Source organism: Helianthus annuus, chromosome 11 (assembly GCF_002127325.2).
Source record: "Helianthus annuus cultivar XRQ/B chromosome 11, HanXRQr2.0-SUNRISE, whole genome shotgun sequence".
In the NCBI taxonomy this organism is placed as follows: Eukaryota; Viridiplantae; Streptophyta; class Magnoliopsida; order Asterales; family Asteraceae; genus Helianthus; species Helianthus annuus.
In genome coordinates, this window is record NC_035443.2 from 74,457,067 (window position 1) to 74,475,659 (window position 18,593).

The window sequence follows — 18,593 nt, forward strand, 5'->3', positions numbered from 1 at the left end:
TGGCTTTTGGACAGTGTTTTTGGAGAGTGCTTTGAAAGGCTGGATGGTGTGGATTTGGGTTTCCTTACTTTTCTAGTAAGCTTTCCTTTTGGAATCGGATTTTGATCATCCTTTTCACCAGAACAACCCTGCGCATTCAGCTTCATGAAAGCTTTCTTCTCCTCATTCCACCTTGACAAGGCCTTTGCCATTCTATCCCTTTTTACACTTATGACAGCATAATCAAGTGCATTCCGGGTAACATCAACCTTTTTATTACCATCTGGCAAAGGAATATCTCTGAGCATTGCACCTGTTGTTGTATCAAGATACAGCCCATTATCAATCCCCTTCTTTACCCACTCCTTAATTTTCTCCCCCTTTTTGGCATTATCTGCAGGGAGGTCATCAGTATAAAGTACAGTCGGAGGAGCAGTGCCAGTGGTTGTTAGCAATTGGGCCTTAAGAGCCTTGATGTCATCATTTGTATCCCGGAACCTAGACTCCATTGCCTTTTTGAGCTCTTGAACATGTTTTTCATGTTGTTGCTCGGCCAATTGAAATTGTTGTTGGAGAAAAGGTTGAAAGAGGTTCCAGAGCTCATTTGTAACATCTGCTGGTGGTGGAGCAGGTGTTTGAGATGGAACAGCAGTGGATGGTACCTTTTGAATTGTTAACAACTGTTGCAGCATTTCTTTAATTTCGGCAACAGATGTGTCCAATTTTTCAACACGTGCCGACAATTCTTGGTACTTTAAACCATCACCCAATTTAATGGGATCATCTGATTTCCCACTAGCAGTGGTTTTATCAGAAGTTGAGGTAGGGAGTGTACTCCAAACATCAACAACTGATGCCCCTTTTTCTTGGTACTGGGGTCTTCTTCCTTCAACACTTGATAATCTTTTGATGTTACCAGTGGTTAGTACAAACCCACTGGCAGATAACAGAGGTGTTATAGAAGGAATTGCCTCCAAGGAAGTCTTATTGATGTAACCACTGTCCAAGTGTAAACCTGTAGGTTCAACATTTGTAGTGGCTGCTTCGCTTGGAATACCACCAAGAGTTACTTGTAACTCAAGGGGTGTAACCTCCTCAGGTTGTGTTGGTGGGTTAGCAAAGATTGATACATCAAGCCCAGTCTCTTGTTGAGGTATTTTCTCATAAACAGGTGATTGAGAAGGACTGGTTTGTGCTAGGTTCAAATCAATTGCATCCAATAGTAGTTTGGTGTTTTTATGTGTGGGTTTCAAGATAGTTGTTTGACTGCCTTGATCACCTTGAGCAGTGGGCTCAGCAGCAGATACCTGAGGAGCAGTGTTTGCTGCTAAAATCTGCTCAGGCACCTCTGCTCGTGTTTTACAAGGTGTTGACATTCTTGAAAAAGTTTCAGCAGTTAAGCTGTTCATTTGAAAAGAGTCACCTTGGTTTATTACCGCAATATCATCCTTACTGAACTTTTTCTCAAAATAATAACTTAAAAATCTTGGGAACAGTAAGAATGATTTTGTTTCAACATTTTTAACCAAATCATTGAAAATTACCTTGGAGTAGTTAAGATTATCGCCTTGTAAAATAGCTTACCCCAAGTTTTGAATTTTCATTGGTATTTCATTAAAAGAAGTGGTTTTGTTTGAAACACACATGAGAAGGGTATGAAATAAAAATCTGGTTGTAGAAGGGAAGAAACCTTTTTCTAAGGTATCCCTCCGCATCATTGTGTCTGCATACCCTCTCTCAATGAAGTCAATTTTTAACTCGTTTTTAGGGAAAGAGTCTTTACCTTGCAGATCATCGAGTTGAAAGACTTCAGATATGGATTGCGGTGTTATTCGGACTGCTTTCTTCTGCAGAGAAGAGTTAATGGCTATGACATTTTTTCCTTGTTTTTCAAGGATTCAATTTTCCAAAACTCTCTCTGAGTTTGCAGGTAAATTGGTGCATCAGCGGTCAACAAAGTTTTGTACTTTGAAGCTTTGATAATATCGAGGATGGAATCAAATGTATCGATATTGCCGGGTTTTGTGAGAAGACCCAGTAGATTGTGAGATGGTTTGTGTGGGATGTCGGTGGAGGCAGCCTTTTGAGAGGCACCTTTTGAAGCGGAAGATTTCGATTTTGTCATTTTGAAGATGAAGATCGAAGATGAGATTGTAGAGTGATTTGAAGAAATGTGATGAAAACTGCTTTGAGAAGAGAATTTTTGAGAATTCAATTCGACAGTAAAACCTTGTTTGGGTGTAGAAAGGGGGTTTTATAGAGGAAGAGTGAATGCTGACGTGGCAGCAGTTACAAAAGGTCTGACCACTAAGTACTGTCCGCATGCCATCCCCTGGTGAAGTGAAGGACAGTACTTTTGAACAGTACTTTTTGTGAAAACAACTGGTCAAAGTAGTAGTTACAATGGGAATAGAGGACAGTGGATGCTTTTCACTATCAGTAGATAGCTCAGCAGTGGATGCAACACTGATTATGATCATCAGTGGTTATTAAGAAAAAATGAGAACAGGGGATGACTTGCAGCAATGGACAGACTTTTGTAGTAGCACAGACTTTTGAACCCAATCCGTGGTTATGGCAGACTTTTAGGATTTTAATGAAAAATTCATTTTTAGCTATTTTTAAGGATGGATTTTTGATTTTCTGAAAACATTTTGATGCTTTTATTCATAGAAAAACAGGATTTTGCCTGTTATTCCATGTTGAGCATACCAATTCTAGAGATCAAGCTTTCAAAGGTAGATGTGTCTAATGCTTTGGTTAGCACATCTGCCAGCTGATCCTTAGTTGGAACATGATGCAGAGAAATCAAACCTTTTTCATAGCAATCCCTCACAAAGTGATGTCTAATGTCGATATGTTTGGTGGTTGAATGGGAAACTGGATTTTTGATGAAATTTTCTGCTGCCTGGCTGTCCAACATGAGTGGTGTCTTCAAGGCAGTGATACCAAAATCCAGTAACTGATTATGAAGCCAGAGCAGTTGGGCTGTACAGCTTGCAGCAGCTATGTATTCTGCCTCAGCAGTGGATGTGGAAACAGCTGCTTGCTTTTTGCTTTGCCAAGACACTAAGCAATTGCCTAGGAATTGGCACCCTCCTGAAGTGGACTTCCTTGTTTTATCACATCCAGCAAAGTCACTATCTGAAAAACCTGAAAGCTCAATTTTACCATCAGCTGGATACTAGATACCAAGTGTGGGAGCACCTTTGAGGTATCTGAATATCCTTTTTGCAGCAATAAGGTTTGACTTTCTAGGGGCTGATTGAGATCTTGCACAGACACATGTTGCAAACATGATATCTGGTCTAGATGTAGTTAGGTACAATAAAGACCCAATCATGCTTCTATATAAGGTCTGATCAACCAAATCATCTTTGTCTTCAGACATAACCAATTTATTGGTTGCAATGGGTGTACTATATGGCTTACAATCATCCATATCAAATTTCTTTAAGAGCTCTTTGGCATATTTGCCTTGATGGATGAAAGTTCCATTTTGCAGCTGCCTTACTTGGAGACCAAGAAAGCACTGAAGTTCACCTATTGCACTCATTTCAAACTCAGCTGTCATGAGTTGTCTGAACTCTTCACACATTTTATTACATGTGCTTCCAAAAATGATGTCATCCACATAAATCTGGACAATCATCAAATCCTCCCCTCTCCATTTTAAAAACAGTGTTTTATCAATCCTGCCTCTGGTGAAACCAATGGAAAGTAAAAAGGTGGAAAGAGTTTCATACCAGGCTCTGGGTGCTTCTTTCAAGCCATACAAAGCTTTGTTTAGCTTGTAGACATGATCTGGATAAAATGGATCCTGAAAACCTGGAGGTTGACAGACATATACCTCTTCTTGAATCTTACCATAGAGGAATGCACATTTTATATCCATTTGATACACCTTGATATTGTGGTTGACAGCAAAGGCCAGAAAGAGTCTGGTTGCTTCAAGTCTTGCAACAGGAGCAAAAGTTTCATCATAATCAATTCCCTCTTCTTGTCTGTAGCCTTGAACCACAAGCCTGGCTTTGTTCTTGACAACAATACCCCTTTCATCAGTTTTGTTTTTGAAGACCCACTTTGTGCCAATAGGACTTACATTCTCTGGCAGTGGTACAAGCTCCCATACTTGTTGTCTTTTGAACCGTTGGAGTTCTTCTTGCATGGCCTTTACCCAGCTGTTGTCTTTTAGTGCCTCTTGGTACTTGACTGGCTGATGGAGTGATAGAAAGCCAGCAAAAAGACAAATGTTTTGGGACTGCTTTCTTGTGAGCACCCCTTCATTGATGTTGCCAATGATTTGATCTGGTGGATGAGATTTCAAGAAGATTAGCTCTCCTTGGTAGGGAATGATGGCATTTTGTGGTGAAGGCTGCAGATGTGTATCATCTGAGCTAACCACTGCTGGTGACTTTGTTGACCCAGCAGTGGCTTCAAAAGGTGGAGGCATTGGAGGTAAAGGTGTGAACATCTGCTGACTTTGATCCACTGTTTGAGGACTTTTGTCAGCAGTGTTTGATGAGGTGGAAGCAGTGGTTAAGGGGCTACTTTGGTCAATAACTGTTGAGGTAGTAGTGGTTGAGCTTTGACAACTGTTTTGAACAACTGATGCTCCTCCTCTTGAGGCAGACTTTTGAGGAATGATGATTTCATATCCATAGTCTGGTGATGAATCCTCTGATGGACCTGCAGTGTTAGTCTTGACAGCAGTATTTTCAAAGGTGAATTTTTCAAGATCAAACAATTCTGCAGGATTTGCAAGGATTTTCAAAGTCTCTTCCACTACTTTGGTCCGTGTATTAAACACTTTGTAGGCCTTAGCAGTGGATGAGTATCCCAAGTGATATCCCATATCGATTTTGGCTGAAAATTTTGAGATAGAATCTTTTAAGTTCAAAATGAAACATGGGCAACCAAAAACTTTGAAATATGAGATTAATGGCTTTATTTTATACAGAATTTCATAAGCAGTCTTTTTGTGCCTGGAGTTGATTAACACTCTGTTTTGGACATAGCAAGCAGTGTTTACTACCTCTGCCCAAAAAGTTAATGGCAAACCTGAATCTGCAAGCATGGTTCTGGCAGCCTCAATCAATGCTTTGTTTTTTCTTTCAACAACTCCATTCTGCTCTGGTGTTCTAGGGATGCTGTACTGCCTTACAATCCCTTTCTTCACACAGAAGGCATCCAACTCCTTATTTTTGAATTCTGTGCCATTGTCACTCCTGAAGACTTTTACTGGAAGGTCAAATTGCTTTTCAACCTGTATCACAAAGTCTTGCAAAATGCCTGCAGTCTCATCTTTAGAGTGTAAAAAGAAGGTCCATGTAAACCTAGAGAAGTCATCAACAATAACCAAAAAATATCTTTTCTTTTTGAGACTCATGACTTGCACTGGGCCAAACAAATCCATGTTCAGCATCTGCAAGCACTTGGTTGTTTTGGACTCTTCAATGGACTTAAAAGAGCTCTTGTGCTGTTTTCCTTTTAAACAGGAAACACAGTGTTCAGTACATGAAAACATTTTTTGTGGCAAGCCTCTTACTAAGCCATTTTTTGAAATTTCATTGATTGTTTTGAGATTTGTGTGTCCCAGTCTTTTGTGCCATAGCTCTGTCTCTTTGTTAGAGACAGCTGAGAACAGACATGCATCAGCTCTGGGACACTCTCTTGACCTGTCAACAACATAAACATTGCCACTTCTTTGAGCAACAAGTTTTGTTGAGCCTTTCTTGATTATTGCTTCAATCTTACTAACCATTTCTGGTCCGACAATCCTACAACAATCCTTTGTGAAGAATATCCAAACCCTTTATCACTCATTTGAGACACACTCAGGAGGTTGAATTTCAGATGATCAATAAGATTGACATTTTCAAATTTTACATTTCAAGACTTTACAGTACCAGACCCCAGAACCTTTCCCTTACTATTATTACCAAAGGATATATCACCCCCTCCATGGATTTTGAAATCTTGAAGAAGGGCTTTACATCCTGTCATGTGCCTGGAGCCTCCACTATCTACATACCAAAGACTATCTAAGCATGCAGAAGCTCCCTGCACATGAAGTAAAGGATTAGTTCAAAAAGGTTTCCAAAGCCAACAGGGCTTTGGATAGGATCTCAACAGTGTCTGGGATGGAGGCAGATGCATGGACAGTGGTTAGCTCAGGGGTTTGTACATTTTTGGGAATGTATTTCTCTAACCACTGTTGGGGGTCTTGACCTATCATCTGTTGATAACCAGAAGGATGCCTGTTCACTTTTGGTTTAGAGGGCTTTTTGTAAGTCTCATAAACGTGTGGAATCCTTTGGTATGATGCTTTTTCCTTGCCTTTTCTGAATTGATTGGCTGGAGGTGCATCTATCACCTGTACATCTCTTTGAACAGATGTTTGGTTCAGCTGTTTTGTGACAGCAGTTTGGACAGGGATGAACAGTGGTTGTTTCTTGGTGAACTTAACAGATGATGCTGTGAACTTAAGGATGTTTTTACAGTGTACTCTTTCTTCTTTTCATCAAAGTTTTTGAGATACACACATTCCTTAGTTTTGTGGTTATTTTTACCACAGATGGTGCAGCTGGCAGCAAGTGAAATGTTGCTTGTTTTGTTTATGTCATATGCTTTTAGATGAAAACAATCTTTTGTTAGATGATTCTTCTTTTCACAGAATTCACAAAACAAGTTTTTGATCTTTTCTCTTTTCTTCCTTTTCTCAGATTCCTTTGCAACAGAGTTTTGAACCTCTGTTGGGATATCTTTGATAGCAATGACTCTTGCTTTTGGAGCTTTGACACCATCAGTGGTTGTGAAATCCATTGGTTTGAAATTTTCAAGGATATCACACTCATCAGACCATGTGGGTTTAAATTGGTATTTCTCAATTTCCTCAAAAGTTGAGGATCCCACAGACCTTTCCAGAGTAATTTTGTTACCAAGTTTGTCGGTTATTTTAACCTCTTGGCCATTTTTGTTGGTTGGTATGATTTCAGAAGAAACAGCTTGCATTGCAGCAGTGCTTGCAATGTCATCATATTTTCTATGACCTATACCAAACTTGACATTGCTCTTAAGCTGTTTCTCAAGCATAACCTCATACCCTTTGCAAGACTCCACCCACCTTTCACAGGTGATCTGGGTAGACTCTAACTCCTTTTTGCAAACTTGGTATGTTTCTACCATAGTTTGGAGTTGAGTTTTGGTTATGCTTTGTTCTTCTTTCAAACTGCTGATCTCTTTATCTTTTTCAGTCAATTCGTTTTTCAGTTCTTTCAATGACTTTTCAAATTTGACCTCATCAGACAAGATTTTATCTCTAAGGTTTTCATTCACCTCTTTAATGTTAGCAAATGCAATAATACAGTTGTCTGAACACAGTTTTTCAAGAACTTGAGGTGATACCTTAGCAGCAGCCATCATGGCACAATCACATCGATGATTATCTTCTTCATCAGCTCTCTCTTCTTCATCACCAGCTTCCTTTGGTTCTTCTTCCTCTTTGTCTTCTTTGGACCAGGGGCCGGTCAGTGGTTCAATCAGGATTTCTGAATTTTCTTCCAGCAGTAGTTCACCAGCAACTGCAGTAACCACTGCTTCAGCAACTTCATCCACTGTTTCAGCACTTAGCTGTTCACCTTCAGCTTCATCCCCTTCTGATATTGACTCTAATGCCATCAAACAAAATTCATCATTACAAGCATCATTAGAAGCATATAGAGCAAAATTTTCATCACTAAGCTTCTCAGGCATGCTGCTCCAATCAACAAAGCCTTGTGTGAAAAAGCTTTGCTGAACTGGTTGTGTCACAGTTGGAGCAGTTGTTTGAGGTGCAGCAGGTTGCACTTGTGCCTGAGGGACAGGGGCTTGAACATACTGAATTTGTGGAACAGTGGTTTGAAAATAATGCACCGGCACAGGGGTTGCAGCATAATGGGCAGTGTTAACATGTGCTGCAGGGGCATATTGGGTATAGTGCACAGTGTTTTGTTGTTGTGGTCTAGGATTTGTGCTAGGGTGAGTTATTATGGGACCAGTACTTTGACTCCTACATTCTCTAGCAAAGTGACCTAGCCTACTACACTTACAACACTTGATTTTAGATTTATCCAACCCCACCCTTAAATTTCCATGAAGCCCTGGAAATTTTCTCCCTGTTCTTTTATAGAACATGCTTGTTCTTACACTAAGCAAGGCCAACTGATGCAATATGTCCATCTCCTCTAAGTCAGTGGGATCAAAATGTTGCAAATCACTCAGCTCAAAACACAAATTATCTGACATCTGGTTCTCAGTATTTGCTGTGAAAGCATAATTCGTAGAGTGAGAATCAGAGTTGATGAAGTTTCCCCCAGTTGTTATGTCAATAAAATGATCATAACTCTGATCCTTACTACCACTGCCAGATTCTTCCTGACCAAACAGAGCTGTGCTGCCGAATGAATAATCATCAACAACTTTACCATACTCTTGCAACCTCCTTTTTTGGTTCAACTCCCTTTCGTAGGTCAGGAGTCTACCATGGAGTTGGGTCAGGGTCAGATCTTTGAATTCAGCTGAATTCCTGGTGACAAAAACGATTGTGTCCCATTTTTCTGGTAGTGATCTAAGGAACCTGCTATTTTGGGTTGCATTTGGAAATGTAACCTTAACAAGCCTTAGTTCACTGATGAGACAGCTGAAACGTTCAAATTGTTGGGTTAGTGATTCCTCTTTGATGTGACAAAACGTTTCATACTGCTGATTCAGAATTTCCCTATTGTTTTCGATAACCTCCTCTGTTCCTCCGAATTGTTCCTTCAATGCATCCCACAATTCTTTTGCACTGTCACAATGTAACAGTCCAGCATAGATTTCGTTGGGGAATGCAGAGGCTATGATGCTAAACGCTTTGGCATCTAGTTCAAACGTCTGAAAATCCAATTCAGTGTAATTTTCAGATGGTTTAGGAACGGATTTTTTGGCGTCCTTTGCGCTTGGCACCATAGGAACATGAGGACCGAAAACGACAGACCTCCAACATCCAGTGTTTTGTTGAGCGAGGATGTGACGCATCCTTCGCTCCCAGATGTTGTACTCATTTCTTTTCAGCATAGGTGGTTTAAACAAAGAGCCAATGTTATTTTTATCATCTTGAGATTGCGACATCTTTCCGGTTGTTTTACAGGTACTGATTAATCAACTTTATCGGTGATTAAACCTTACTCTGTTTTTCAACACAACGAACAAACGATCAGTATCAACAATTTCGAGCTGAACTATTTACGTCAAAATGATTGTTAGATCAAGTTTGACTGTCCTAGCTCTGATACCAATTGTTAGGATCTGAGTTTGGATTGATTGTGATTTGTGTTTGAATTTAGATGGACAAATGAAAGAGTAGTGCAGCGGAATTTAATGGAACCAAACTTTTCACAATCAAACAGAAGAAATGCTATCAATCATACATTTTCTAACACTGAATCAAATGATTAAATTTATTTTTAAACTCTGATTACAATGTGTGTATGATATGCAAACTCCCCCTCAGCCTGAGCTCAGTGTTTGTTCGTGCAGAAAGAAGATGGTGAATGAGCTAAACAGAACAATACAGAGTACTATTCTATTTTGAGGCACTTGCAAACCTCTGAGCATCTAAGCTGACGTCACCATGAAAGTGACATCTAACCTCCTAACAAACTCTAACAAGTGATCTATTCAAATACTGCTTATGCTAACTACTGATATTACATTACAATGCACAAACCAAATATAAACTGCTGCTGCATCCTTCCACTGCTGTGAGCCCAGCAGATGTTGTCATGATCAGCAATGCTTGATCCAAGGAAGTAGATTAAGCAGCAGAGCTTTAGTTCTTCTATCAGACTTTGTCTTGGTCAGTAGTTGTAGGTCAGCAGATTGCATGATCAGCAGATAGGAGGTCAGCAGATGTTGAAACCACTTTCAAGGGGAGAGACTTGCAACCAAACATCTGTTTATTTTGAATCTACTGTTGTGATCCAGTTTTGGCTTTTATTTTCTGTTCCTTTGGTAGGGTTCAATCCCAACATCTTTTTTTTCCCGAGTTCGTGCTTCACATGCTGCTTCAGTTTTGGCGTGTAGGATAATTTTGGCGTTAACTAGATTCATTAATTACTTTGCGTTTTATTGTTTTTTTCATCTTTCTCGTTGAATTAATTCTTTTTGTGTCACATATTTAATTTTTTTTGGCGTTATGGCCTTTTCCAGGTCACTTTTTTTATTACCGTTGATTAATATTGGGTTATTGGATTTTAATAATCCTAAGTTTCATCTGTTGGCTGATAATAATCCCAACTCTAAAAATTCTCTCCAACGATCCCAACTTGTAAGAATTTGGTCCTCATCGATCCTTTTCAAACTGTAGGTGCACTGAATTCAATTAAGGAGGCTACAGGTGCACTTGAACTATAGAGTAGACCAAATTCTTATGAGTTATAAAAGGATCAATGGGGGCCAAATTTTTACAAGTTGGGATCATTGTAAGGAATTTTTAAAGTTGGGATTATTATCGGCCAACAGGTGAAACTTTGGATTATTAAAATCAAATAACCCATTAATATTTTATAAGATCACAATAATACAAAATTAAAATAAATTAATAGTCTTCTATGGATGGGATTACATCGGAGTTGTACCCATCGCTTTGTTCCTCACTTTCTCCAGATTCATCGTCATCAAGTTTTAGATTGGCGTAAAACGCCATCGTTTCGTCTCTTCTTTGCCGCAACCTATACTTGAATATCATTTCAACCCTGGACTTTTCACCGTTCGAAGGTGCTAAATCACAGAGTTGTTCAAGCAGATGTAGCCTCTCTGTCCTCAACATTTCCTCCATCAGCAATGAATATTTCACCCCGTGTTGATAAGTCACTTCAACTGTTCCTGCTTCTTCATGCACCACCCAACTGTTAACTGTTGGTAGAGGAGTATCGTCGATATCATCATCATCTCTTCTGCCTAAAATTTTCTCTCTAAACTTTTAATTATGGTTCGAGTTCTTTCACAACCGTTGGCCCATGGAACCCCAAGGACCAGAATATCCCTCTGAACCCCTTCAGACATACCAAGTATGGCTTTGATTGTCCTTACCTTCACCCCTCTCCTATCAGAGAACTTTAGGATGAATCGCCTCTCCGACCTTTCAAACCTCCGTGCAATAACCTTAGCCATTTTTTTAAGTTTTTGGCATTTTGGACAATATGTGGCATTTTAGACAATGTTTTGGCGTGTTGAGTTGTGTTCTCATGGTATACTTTTATAATGACTTTTTTTTCCCGCGTAGTGACAGGTAATTATGGTGTTTTGAAAAAGATAAATAATTTCAATTCCCCAAAGTATTTGGCTTTCAATATAATAAATCTTAGTAATTATGTTTCCGTCGTTTCATTTTACTGTTTGCAGTTACTGTATGTTTTGTTTCAAATTCATCTGTTTATGGCTGTAACACGTCCCATCTTTACGACTGTAATTATGGCGTTTTGTTTTCCAATGGCGTTTAGATAAAGATGGTACTTTTTGTTTTATCCTTTTTGCACATTGTTTTAACCTTTTTTTTAGATTTATTATAATAGTACTTATCCAAGTAATTTTATTATAGCTTGGTAGTTTTGGGGCGTTTTATGGCATGATGGCGTTTCACAAGCATTTGCCCGTTTGGCGTTTTATTATATTTTACATTACAGAATTAATGTATTTGTTGTTCTTAGCTGAAAATTACATAACAAACAACAGAAAAAGAAAATTAAAAAAAAAAACAAATAGAAGCAATTTATGATCTAAATCTTGAGTGTCCTCAGTCTCTTTCTTCTTTTGAAACTACAAGAACTGTCACAAATCAATGGCGTTTTGGGTTTGGCGTGGTTTTTTTCTTGTTCGTGTGTTGAAGTGGGTTTGTGGATGTTGGAGATATAGATCGACTCCGTGTGGGTGGATGCTATTTGCCCGCCATCTTTATTATCATCATCGAGGCCAGAGTAGCATTTACACTGGGATCGGCCTCTTCTCCTCATCCAAACCTTCTTCAAGAACAAAGAAGACAAAATGACATATGGGTGTCATTAGTCCCTTTTTCTTGAAATTTGTCAGTCTCATGCGCAAAATCTTACTCCCTCACCAAACAAACCATTCAGCGAAACTTCATGCAGAACATTACTGAGTATCAAAGAAAAGATGTTTGCCATCGTTGATTTCTCTCAACTTTTGGCGTTTTACCGTGAGTGGTATTTTAGGAACCATTGTGTTTTTGTGTGTTTTTTTGGTGTGATAAATGGAAGGTGCTGAGACGTTTCTATTTATAGGATTTTTTTGGCGCGTAGTTTAGGCGGGATATTATTTTATAACAATAAATGCAATTAACAATTATCCGGATGTAAGGCTTGGCATTTATATATTCTGATGTTTTACGTTTTATGGCGTTTTTGTAGCCAAAGACCTTAAATAAAAACACAGAAAAAAACTATGCAGTGATAAAATTGGTATTTTGTATTTACATGGCGTTTTATATTTCAATTGTTTTTAATGCAAGAAAGGATGTTTTACCTTTTTTACCCTTAATGAAGCGCGTCCACGTAATAAAATTTATGTTATTTACGAAAACGCCACCGCGCCAATCTAGTCCATAGATTGTTTTGATCGAACAATCCATAACCGTTCTCATTGTTCTCACACTTTTCACCGTTTCTCTAAATCCTGACCCTATATTTATAGAAACGAGATCAGGAGAGAATGCCCTAAAGTGTGAGAACGGTTAGAACGGATCCTGGTAGAACACGTGGTGTGCGATATTATCAGGGCGGAGGGACTTGTTTATCTTTTTATCCTCTTTTTCCATTTTCGTATGACACAATACTGCTTCATTTTTGGCGTCTAAGATTTGCTTGGCGTTTAGTTAGATTCAATAACTATCTGGCGTTTTACTGGTCTTTTTTAGATCTGTCTCATTCAATTAATCGTTTTTGTGTCACATAGATAACAGTTTGGCATTTATGGTGTTCCCGAATTCAATAAAATTAATTAATAATTCTAACATCTTAGCATCCATGGTGTTACCAAATTCATTATATACCTTTAATAATTCAAACTTTACATATTTTTGGCGTTTTGTAGATTTTACCAGTTGAATTAATCCCATATGTCTTATAAAGGTATTTTTTTGCGTTCATGGTGTTCTTAATAATTCATTATAATTCATTAATAATTTAAAAGATTACAATATGACGAAATCAAAACAAACTAATAGTCTTCTGTGTATGGAATTACATGAGAGATGTACCCATCGCTTTCTTCAGATTCATCATCATGTTGTGCATTGGCGTATAACGCTATTATCTCGTCTCGTCTTTGCTGTAGCCTATACTTAAATATCATAACAACCCTGGATCTTGCATCGTTCGAAGGTGCTAAATCACAGAGTTGTTCAAGAAGATGTAGTCTCTCTGTCTTCAGCATTTCGTCCATCGGCAATGAATATTCCACCCCGTGTCGATAGGTCACTTTAACCGTTCTTGCTTTTTCATCCAAACCCCAACTGCTAACTGCTGGTAGACCAGTATCGTCAATATCATCATCATCATCATCATCATCTGCTGGAAATTTTCTCTTCAATCTTCTTATTACCTTTCGAGTTCTTTCACAATCGTCGGCCATTGGAACCCCAAGGGCCAGAATATCCCTCTAAACGGCTTCATCCATACTTGGCCTTGATTGTCTTGATCTTCACCCTTCTCCTGTCAGAGAACTTTACGACAAAACGTCTCGCCGATCTATCAAACCTCCATGCAATAACTTGAGCCATTTTTTTTTAAGTTTTTATGGGGTTTTAGTCAAGGTGTGGCGTGTTAGAGAAATATGTTGAGTGTTAAGTTTTGTTTACCTGTTCTACTTATATAATGACTTTTTTTGCCGCCATGTAGGATGCAATCCTATAACGTGACATGCAATTATGGCATTTTTGAAAAGATAAATGAATTCAAGCACCGATGTAGTGGGTTTTAATTATAGTGTTAGTAATAAAATTTATGTGGTTTCAGTTTACTGTTTGTATTTACTGTTTGTTCAGCTTCATCTTTTAAGGCTGTAACACGTCCCATCTTTTAGATTTTGGTGTTTTGTAATTTTAATAGCGTTTAGAAAAAGATGGCACATTGTTCTGTATCTCTTGCACATTGTTTTATACATTTGTTCTATAAAATGCTTGTAAAACCCCAAGATGCCACAAATTTTATTATAGTTGTAGAGTTTGGCGTTTGTGGCATCTTGGCGTTTTACAAAAAAAAATTTAGAGAAATAATGTATTTTTAGTGGAAAATTAGAAAACAAACTATAGAAAAAAATAGAAGTGAAAAAAATAAATTAAAAATCCTAATCGAATTTCACTTCCAAATCTTCACTGTCATCAGTCTCTTTCTTCTTTGAAACTACAAGAACTATCAGAAATATATGGCGTTTTGGCTTTGCTGTGATTTATTGTTGTTTGTTGTTGAAGTGGCTTTTTGTGGATGTTGGAGACAAAGTGTCATGGGTTTTTTGTTTGGTCTTCATCTTTATCTTCATCCCACTCTTCAGTGTCATCGGTCTCTTCTTCTCATCCAAGCCTTCTTCAAGAACAAATATGACAAAATGACATATGACTGTCATCAGTTTCTTTTTCTTGAAAATGCGTCCATTTCGTGCAGCAAAATCTTATTGAGTTACCTCCCTCACCTAACAATCCATTCAGTGAAACTTCACGCAGAACTATACTGAATATCCAAGAAACGATATTTGCCATCTTTGATTTTTTTAACTTTTTGGTGTTTTACAGTGAGTGGTATTTAGGATATGGCGTTTGTTTTTTTTTTTTTTGTTTTGATCAATGGAAGGTGCAGGCGTTTCTGTTTATAGGATGTCTTTGGCGCGTAGTTTAGGCGGGATATTATTAATAAGTGCAATTAATAAAATATCCGTCGTTTCAGTTACTGTTTGTATTTCCTGTTTTGCTCAGCTTTATCTGTTAAGTCTGTAACACGTCCAATCTTTTAATTTTGGCGTTTAATAATTAATGGCATTTTTGTAGGCTAAGATTATAAAATACACCAACTAAAACATAGAAAAAACCACGCAGGAAAAATATTTTTTATTAGTTTACGTTTTGTATTTAGTTGGCATTTATATTTAATGGTGTTTTATGGGAGAAATGATGTTTACCTTTTTACCCTTAATGAAGCACCTTCCAAGCAATAAAATTGATGTTATTTACTAAAACGTCACTGCGCCAATCTTATCCATAGATTGTTTTGATCTGACAATCCATAAGCTTTTCTCACTGTTCACACACTTTTCACCGTTTTCCCTAAATCTTAACCACACACACACACACACACACACACACACACACATATATATATATATATATATATATATATATATATATGTGTGTGTGTGTGTGTGTGTGTGTATGTGTGTGTGTTTGTGTGCGCATGTGTGTGTGTGTCAAATCCACAAATAAATCGAAGTTATCAAACTAAGATTGCACAAACTAAAGGCTCACTGCCGTTGTTTCAGGAATTGCGGAATGGTATGATAATATGCGAAGAACTAATCATAAATTTAAACTTGCATTAGTTTCAAATGTAAAGTTTACACCATTTATAAGTGGCGAAGGGGTATGTATCCCTTTGATGTATCAGCATGTTGATTCGGTATCTAAGCACTATAACTACCAATACTTAGGGTTATGCAATAACAAAACAAATTAAACCTAACTTACGCTATAACTAATATTACGCTGATCTTAAGATTAAATCTAATATTATGGTAATAGTTGTCACGATCCTCCACTAATGACATTGCATCAAACTAAAGAATTATGTTGAAAATGGATCCATGGTCGTTACCACGATCATGCCATGTAGCGATCGTTGATATATAGTTCAAAGACAACATCCCTGATATCGGATCGATGACATCAACCATCTAACCTTTGGACTAACTTTCAAGAATAAAATCTGATCATATAACATGACTGTTGTTATCCCTGCTTCCTTCAACTTTCATTGGGTCCTCCTCAAATAGATCAAAATTGAAGAACTTATTAATATCAACTTTCTCCGAAGGCTGAGAAGAATAAGGTTGAACATCATCAATCCGGGTAATCAAGTTTGTATGCATGAGACCCCCAGTTGGATAATTCTGAGCATAACTTGTTGGGGTCATCCTTGATGTGTAACTCATTGGATATGAGACACTTGTCTTCAACAATCCATGACCATGTGGGACGCTCGACATTATCGGCCCATTATTTGATGCCATTGATGATAAAGCATATGGAGGTATTGTGTAGACTCGATTCATCGGTGGTTCTTCACTAAGACTACAATCAACTGATGAATGCATGTTTGGTCCATGATTTGGTTGAAAGTTGTCGGTGTGAGTTGGAGGATGGTGACGTTGATCAAATGGTTCAAGAACGGAGATATGATATGAATGCATGTTTGGTCCATGATTTGGTTGAAAGTTGTCGGTGTGAGTTGGAGGATGGTGACGTTGATCAAATGATTCAAGAATGGAGATATGATGGATGGTTTGAGATGAGGAAGATGCTTCATTAGATTGATTGTTGGATACCAACAACTTCTTCTTCTTCTTTAGCTTTGAGTTCCATAAGTTTTTAATCTCATTGTCTGTTCTACCCGGTAAATGTTTTGCAATTTGTGCCCACCTGAAATAAAAATTGAAAACATGTAACATTATATTACAAATCTGTAAGGCGAAGGGGTGTGAGGGTCATTGTTGGGACATGGTTCACCATGTAGGACCATGAATGGAAGGCTATACCACCCCTCCTCTAATCCACCATGGTTTGCATGGATTAAACCATGATAACCATGGTCCTCCTTTCTATTTTTCAAGTAATCATTTCCTTTTTTTAACAAAGATAAATTAAAATAAATATGGGGATAGTGGTTTGGGTCATAACCACACCCTTAGGGTAGTGGTTTTGGATTGTGAATTAGAGGTGGGTGACATGGCACTGATATGGAGGATCATGGTGATTATAAGGGTTATGACCACACCCTATAACCTAATTAATTTAAAAGAAGTCCATATTTGAAAAAGGAAGTTGTAGCATTACTTATTGCCAATTGAGTTTTGGAGGCTGAATATAAGATTAATTTCTTCAGTGGTGAAATTTCCACGCTTTATATTTGGATTCAAGTAATTGATCCATCTCAATCGGCAACTCTTCCCGCATCTTTTGAGTCCTAATTACATTGACAATTTAATCAAACATAAAAAAGGAAATGTAAATAATAAATAATAAAATAGTAAATAAAAATAAAACACTAAAGGAATCATATCCATTTAATTCACTTTTTTAATGTGAGAAATTTTAGAAAGATATATTATAATCAAACACCTGATTAATATCCAAAGGTGTTACATTAATAAAATAAAAATGGAAGGGTATTTTAGTCATTATATTAATAAAATTAACTAAATTTGGTGTTAGTACCCAAGGGTGTTACAAAATTAAAACAATAAAACCTAAACCTGTTAAAAGAAGTTAGTACCCAAAGGTGAAACTAGCTTTAAACCATAGGGTCCATCTGTGTAATTAACTCTGTTAATAATTTACTATTTCTTTTGTAAAATAGACATGTAATAAAAAAGCATGCCTATCGCCTTTGTGACCAAGGCTCCATGATATAGAGGTTTTAACCATGATATAAATGAAGACCAATAAATGTTAAATCTTTTTTTCTTTTGAACGGTCAACAGAATCAATCCCGAGCACTCTCGGGGCACCCACTGGACAAACGGAGTACTCCGAGATTAACCCGAGTCCACCACCAATTCCGGGGAAAACCCAGTAACCCACCCACCCGTAGGCACGACGGTGAAATTACCGGTAAAACCAATTTGGCTCAAGGATCCAACCTAGGTTTCCATGGGTCTCCTATCATTGTCCACCAGTGCCTCACTCTGCACCAAGTAGGAGTCGAACCTGCATCTCTCAAGAAAAATGCAAGTCTTCCACCACTTGATCTAGAGATCATTGGCTAAATGTTAAATCTTTTGAACTCTATAAAAATGTTAAAAATTTGGAGGTGAGAGAGAGACCAGTAAGTTCTGGAACGAAGCTCCATTTGATTTGATCATGATTTATAACATAAGCGAAAAGTGTTTCATCTTCTTCAGCCGACCAAGTACCTAACTTCACTTTCTGTTTATTACAACATTTGTGTTCATGTGCCATCTGTATAAGAATTTCAAAACCAATGAATACATATATACAAATAAATTATCATATGCAAATCATGAAATCACAAAACGTATTTTACCTCGTTGCTTCTAAAAACATTGAAATAGTACCTTTGTAAGCAATGTGGGTTAGTGAGGAAAGCAATGTAAACAATTGTAGGATTGTATGTATGAAATAGAACCATAGTACCTCTTTATATATTGTTGTGTTTTACTTTTCATTTATGTGACATTTGGAGATGTGATGAATTGAATGCATCTCGCGACTTTGACTGATATGATTAAAAAAGAAATTTAAAATTTATATTCCGTCAACGCTTAAATAATACTCAGAATACAATATATGATCT

General features: G+C 37.6%; 1 protein-coding gene across 1 annotated transcript; it reads right to left on the reverse strand.

Annotated features, from left to right (window-relative positions):
* Window positions 1-15,990: 15,990 nt before the first annotated feature.
* Window positions 15,991-18,238, reverse strand: LOC110888335 (transcription repressor MYB4). Its single transcript, XM_022135866.1, has 3 exons — window positions 18,103-18,238; window positions 17,114-17,243; window positions 15,991-16,699 (listed from the first exon to the last, which is right to left on the reverse strand). Exons 1-3 carry the CDS (start codon window positions 18,236-18,238, stop codon window positions 15,991-15,993), a joined length of 975 nt encoding a protein of 324 aa, XP_021991558.1.
* Window positions 18,239-18,593: the final 355 nt, after the last annotated feature.